Raw genomic sequence first — 6,330 nt, 5'->3', positions numbered from 1 at the left:
ACTGAAATTTGGTCACTGGCTCTTGGTCTATAGAGACAGCTGATAGGCTCAGTATCATTCATCTTCTCGGCACGGATACACACACCTTAGGATTAAGCCATCGTTGGGATGCCATTCAGTTAGAGAATAACAGAACCACAAGTGATTCCGTCATTCCCGTATCCAGCGGGACTAGATGGCCGGTTCGCTCAGTGCACAGTGTTTCAGGCGGTGAAAGATGAACAAGGACAGCCAACCCGCCGATTCCAGTGGACTAATGACATAAATCACTATGAAGAATATTCTTGTATCAGTTAAAAAAAATACCTTTTACAAAGTGAATCATATAATATAACCTTTGAGAATCTTATGCTGCCTCACCAGGAAATAAATATAGAAGAATTATATCAAAAATGTTTCACATTTGAACTGAGACATTGTACAGTCTATAAGGACTGTAACACCGCAATTATCCAAAGGTTTTGACAATAAGTGGAGCTGTTAATGGAATGTACGAAACAGAATACATGAATCTGAGTAGTTGTTTACAGCTGATTCTCGGCCTCCCCCCACCACTATGACGTATTAATTGCTTTTTTTATTGGTTGTTGTTTGGTGAAGTTTTTTTGTTGTGCAGTGAAGTCAAGGCGTTGTGACCTTGAAGTGTCTGGTGCATGGATCGTTCAGATTTTTTTTTCATATGAGATTTTGTGTGTTTATGTGTGTGTGTGTGTGTGTGTGTGTGTGTAGGAGAATGCACGGTACATGGTTTCATCATGTGCTTGTTTGTCTATGTACAAACATACGTCTGCATACTTCGAAGATCCTCCAAGTAATAAATGCTCCATCGGTGTTAGGGCACCAAGTTAGTAGTGGAGTGACGTCACAGCAATAACCGTTCAACGGCTAGAGAGCGACATGTTCACTCCACGACGTGTGGCAGAGTAATGCGTATTCATCGGTCTGCCCTCACCTCTCCCGAAGCGATGAAGGTTCGCTCTAGCCCCGCTATCGATGGTGACACAACGGCAGCCGAGGACCGTTTGCCTAGCGTCTACCCTCTCCGAGACCGCAACGACCACTGCTTGCTCGTATATCGACATCTGTTATCGCATTCAGTTGGGAGGTAATCTTGGCGCATGTAGTTGAGAAGTGGGGTTGGCTATGACGTCTTGACGGGTCCTATCAGAGTGTATTTAAGAAGCGTACGAGTGTTGGCTATGTCAGTTTACATCAAGTGAGTTAGTGAGAACTATTATATAAAATGTATTCCTGTGACTGTGGTAAATCTTTCACTCGTAGTGATAATCTTCGTCGGCATCAGCTCCAGAGTTGCCAAGGAGGGCCTGCAGTGAAACGGGTGAGAGTGGATAATGCAACACCTATGTATACGTGCAATTGTTGTAATGTGACAATTCCTATGAGCCAAGTGAATTCTCACCGAAGAACCATGAGTCATAAAAATAATGCATGTGTTCAATTGTCTGACGGTGTTCAAATTATAACGAATGCATTCAATTGCCGCATTGCTACATACAGGGTGGAGAGTTCGATTGTAACCAGTGACTACATGTCATTTTTCAATAAGATTAGGCAGAAGGTCATTGAATTACTGGAATCAGCCATCAGGATCCATAAAAGCATCAAGGTGAATATGGAAGTTTTTGGGAATTATATTCTTCAGACTGATGATTCGAGGGACACGAAGTCATTTAATTCCCAAAATAAAATAGTGGACCAATCATCAGATTTGAATGCTGTTTTTGATGGATTCCGTGATGTAATTGTGGCTCAAACGACTGAGTTCCAGGATCGTGACTCAGGTATTTATTTTTTAAAAATTTCAATAAGATTGAATAGTAATTTTTTTTTTTTATAATTCAGGTTGGACTTGTGAAAAAATATTGTTTCTCGAGGTCAACATTAATAAATACAGTCCACTGGAAGGACGTTCATATGTGAAGCTGCCTCAATGTATTCAATGGAAGAAAGCTGTTGTGAATGTTCGTAATGAAGATCAATATTGTTTTGCTTGGGCTATAACATCAGCATTATATCCTGCAGATAGTCGAGTGTCCGAACTTACGTCATATCCACATTTTTCCACTGTTTTAGATGTCACAGGTATGGATTTTCCGGTTAAAGTTAATAATAAAAGTATCGAAATATTCGAAGATAGGAATGATATTTCAATTAATGTTTACGGTTTAGAGAGTACATTTGAGAAGGGTAAAATGAAGTATGAAGTGATTGGTCCATTGCGATACTCACAGAGAAGACTCCGGAGACATGTCAATTTGTTGTTTTATAACTGATGACTCCGGTAATGGTCACTATTGTTGGATCAAAGATCTTTCAAGATTAGTTTCTAATCAACTATCAGCTCATAGACAGAAAAAATATTTTTGTGACGGATGTTTGATATATTTTTCTGATGAGAGATTGCTTTTACGTCATAATATGTATGATTGTAATCACATTAGTACCACAACACCAACTACTAATTTAAAGATCAATAAATATGGTAGAATGGTTGCGGAAAATAAACTAATGTTTGAAAACTTTGAGAGGCAAATGAGGGTGCCATTTGTAGTGTATGCTGATTTTGAATCAGTGCTTAAACCGATTCATGTGAATGAGCCAAATCCTGGAAGTTCATACACGATTAAAACATTCAAACATGCCCCATATTCATTTGCTTATTTGATAAAGTGTTCATATAATGATGATTTGACAAAATTTGTTACATATAGGGGTGTAGATGCAGCTCAGAAATTTGTGAGTAGCATTGAAGATGATTTGAAAGAGATACATGAAAATCATCTCAGAAACCCTAAACCAATGGATACACAAACTGTCGAAGAAGAAGAACAGTTTGTTGCAGCCAGAACTTGTGGTATATGTAATAAAGCATTTACTGATGGTGACGTCAAAGTAAGAGATCATTGTCATGTCACAAGAAAGAAAAGATCACATGCCGCTCACTCGAAATGTAATTTAAATTTCAAAATACCAAACTTCATACCTATCATTTTTCATAATTTAAGTGGTTATGATTGTCATTTATTCATAAAAGAATTGTATAGGAATAAAGAGAAAGTTGATGTTATCCCGCAAACTAAAGAGAAATATATATCTTTCACGAAGCATCTCTTTACACACAGCTATACCGATAAAGATGGTGTGGTTAGGAAGAATTATCTCAAAATGAGATTTATCGATAGTTATAAATTTATGACTAATTCGTTGGAGAAGTTGGGTGCAAACTTGACCTCCGATCAATGTTTGGAGATGCACAAACATTTCCCACAAATTGAGAAATTCAATTTGATGAGACAGAAAGGTGTATTTCCATATAGTTTTGTTGATGACATTGACAAATTGAATTATCCATTACTTCCGACAAAAAATCAGTTTTATGACACACTCAATTGTGAACATATATCGGAAACTGATTATGATAGAGCTAGAAATGTTTGGAATTTATTCGAGTGTCAGAATTTGGGGGAATACTCTGATTTGTATTTGAAGTCGGATGTATTGCTACTATGTGATATTTTTGAAAATTTCCGCACCACAAGTTTAGAGATATATAACTTAGATCCGGCACAATATTACACTGCACCTGGATTATCATGGGATGCCATGTTGAAGTTCACTAATGTTGAATTGGAATTACTAACTGACATTGATATGATTCACTTTTTTCAAAAAGGTATACGAGGTGGAATTAGTCAATGTAGCGAGAGGAAACATATAGCAAATAATAGATTTTTACCCAATTATAATCCCAATGAACCTTCCACATTCATTACATATTTAGATGCAACAAATCTATACGGTCACAGTATGTCACAACCTCTACCAACAAGTGAATTTACATGGTTGACACCAAATGAAATTCTTAATCTTGATGTGATGGATGTGAGTACTGATAGTCCGTATGGGTATGTATTTGAAGTGGACATTCATTATCCACAAGAGTTGCATGATAAACATTCTGACCTTCCATTTTTAGTCGAAAAAATAATACCACCTCGTACACAATCGAAAATTCCCAAATTAATTCCAAATTTGAATGATAAAAGAAAATACATTGTTCATTATAGGAATCTACAGCAAGCTGTCAAAAATGGATTGATTGTAATGAATACACATAGAGTATTGAAATTCAAACAATCATGCTGGATGAAACCCTATATAGATCTTAATACTGAAATGCGTAATAGGTCTAACAACAAATCTGTTAAAGATTTCTATAAACTAATGAATAATGCGGTGTATGGAAAGACAATGGAGAATGTAGATAATCGAATTGATGTTAGACTCGTTACACATTGGGAAAATATAAAGAAAAATATAGGTGCCAGCACTCTCATAGCCAAACCAAATTTCAAAAATTGTTCAATTTTCACTGATAATTTCGTTGCCATTCAATTGGGTAGAGTGAAGGTTCATTACGATAAACCATTATATTTGGGATTTTCCATATTAGAATTATCTAAAACAGTCATGTATGACTTTTTCTATGGATGCATCAAACAACACTTTGATGAAAATGTCTCTTTACTTTACACAGATACCGACTCGCTCATTCTTAAAGTAAACACAGAAAATTTTTATGAATTCATAAAAACTAACATAAGTAGATTTGATACATCCAATTACAGTATAGTTAACCAATTCAATATTCCAGTAACAAGTTCAGTCTTGGGTAACTTCAAAGATGAATTTCCAAATGATCCAATCATGAGTTTTTATGGTACAGGTGCTAAAGCATATTATGTGAAATCTGTTGATGGTGAATTTAAGAAAGCCAAAGGGGTTAAACGATCTGTAATAAAGAATGAATTGACATGCGAAGATTATCAAAAAATCGTCGAACAAGGTGGTATGATATTCAGAAAGATGAATTCATTTAGAAGCGTGTTACATGATATGTATACTGAATTGAAAAATAAAGTTGCATTATCATATCACGACGATAAACGATTTATCATTCCGAATACTACCCACACTCTTCCTTGGGGTCATAATGATATTGAATTTTATGAAAACGATCCAAATGAGAACATTCGTTGGATAAGTAATATTATTCAACAATCACAATCTCAGGAGACTCCATTGGATCAATTGATTAATTTATTATCTGCCGAGATCAATGATTGAAATATCATTCAATATCTTCAAAACCGGAAAATTCAATATTGATATTTATGTAGCCATTTATAATTAATAATATATGATAGAAGTAATGTGATATTAATGTATTATGTATGTATGTATATGTATTACTGTAATGAATATAAAATGATTAAAATTTTATTTGTATTATTTCTATTTCCCTAATCAATTACTGCAATATATAGTATAATGTAAATGACAGAAATATCAGTTTGAAGAGAATCATCGTAGAGTGCACAATGTCTAAAACAATCGATAAGTTTGGTAGAAAAAGAAAATGGGGTGGTAATGTCATTCGAGGTCCTCCTGGGAATGGTTTTAAATTAACAAAAGATGGTCATTATGACATGCAAAGGAAAATATTGAAAAATACAAGTGAACCAATTGACAAGAGTGATTGTGTAACTGTATCATATCTTGAGGGGGAAATTAATGGAGCAAAGGAAGTTATACTTCTAGCCCTACAAGCTGCAATACAATCCACAATAGGCAATATTGCTCGGGACGCCCGGCAAGCATTTGACGATAAAATTGCAGAGGCTCGGATAACTTTCACTCGTAAATTTGACAAACTTACAAGTGATGTAGACATAAAAATGTCTGACATAACAGCGTCTACAAATAAAAAATTTGATGCTATGTCAAACATAACAGGGACTACAATGAAAAAGTATGATGTACTGGAACAGAGAGTTGAAGTATTGGAGAAAAACCATAAAGAAGTTTTGGAGAGAAACTATAAAGTCAAGCCATCATCATCAGGTGGACTGGGATATCCAGGACTGAACATTAATCCAAATCATAGAATAATACAACCAAAACCAAAACCAACTGATGATGTATTAATGGAACCAACATGGTGAATGTATTCCCTCGTTATGTTAGGTTAATAGTTACGTTAGGTTAGCTGCATAGTTACGTTAGGTTAGGTGTTAGGTTAGTATTCCCTCGTTAGGTTAGGTTAACAGTTACGTTAGGTTAGCTGCATACTTACGTTAGGTTAATAGGCGATCGCGAAGCGATCGCTTCGCGATCATGAAGCGATCGCTCAGCAGGCGCTTCGCGGCCTGGGGCGCTCAACATCCACCACTTGCATCCGGGGCGCGTTTTTTGCCCCTTCTCGAAGCCCCGCCCCCTTTCCGAAGCCCCGACCCTCCCTTCCCGAAG

The 6,330-nt window shown here is 36.1% G+C and overlaps 1 protein-coding gene across 1 annotated transcript; it reads left to right on the top strand.

Moving 5' to 3' along the window:
• Positions 1 to 525: 525 nt before the first annotated feature.
• On the top strand, positions 526 to 5,251 carry LOC141480003 (uncharacterized). Its single transcript, XM_074169681.1, has 2 exons — positions 526 to 1,802; positions 1,864 to 5,251. The coding sequence occupies exon 2, from the start codon at positions 2,269 to 2,271 to the stop codon at positions 5,146 to 5,148; it is 2,880 nt and encodes a 959-aa protein (XP_074025782.1). The 5' UTR covers positions 526 to 1,802; positions 1,864 to 2,268; the 3' UTR covers positions 5,149 to 5,251.
• Positions 5,252 to 6,330: the final 1,079 nt, after the last annotated feature.

The sequence above is a fragment of the Leptinotarsa decemlineata genome, unplaced genomic scaffold (assembly GCF_025532065.1).
Source record: "Leptinotarsa decemlineata unplaced genomic scaffold, Ldec_3_MD MMD2_P_RNA_scaffold_5, whole genome shotgun sequence".
Taxonomy (NCBI): Eukaryota; Metazoa; Arthropoda; class Insecta; order Coleoptera; family Chrysomelidae; genus Leptinotarsa; species Leptinotarsa decemlineata.
This window is presented reverse-complemented; position numbering and strand designations above follow the sequence as displayed.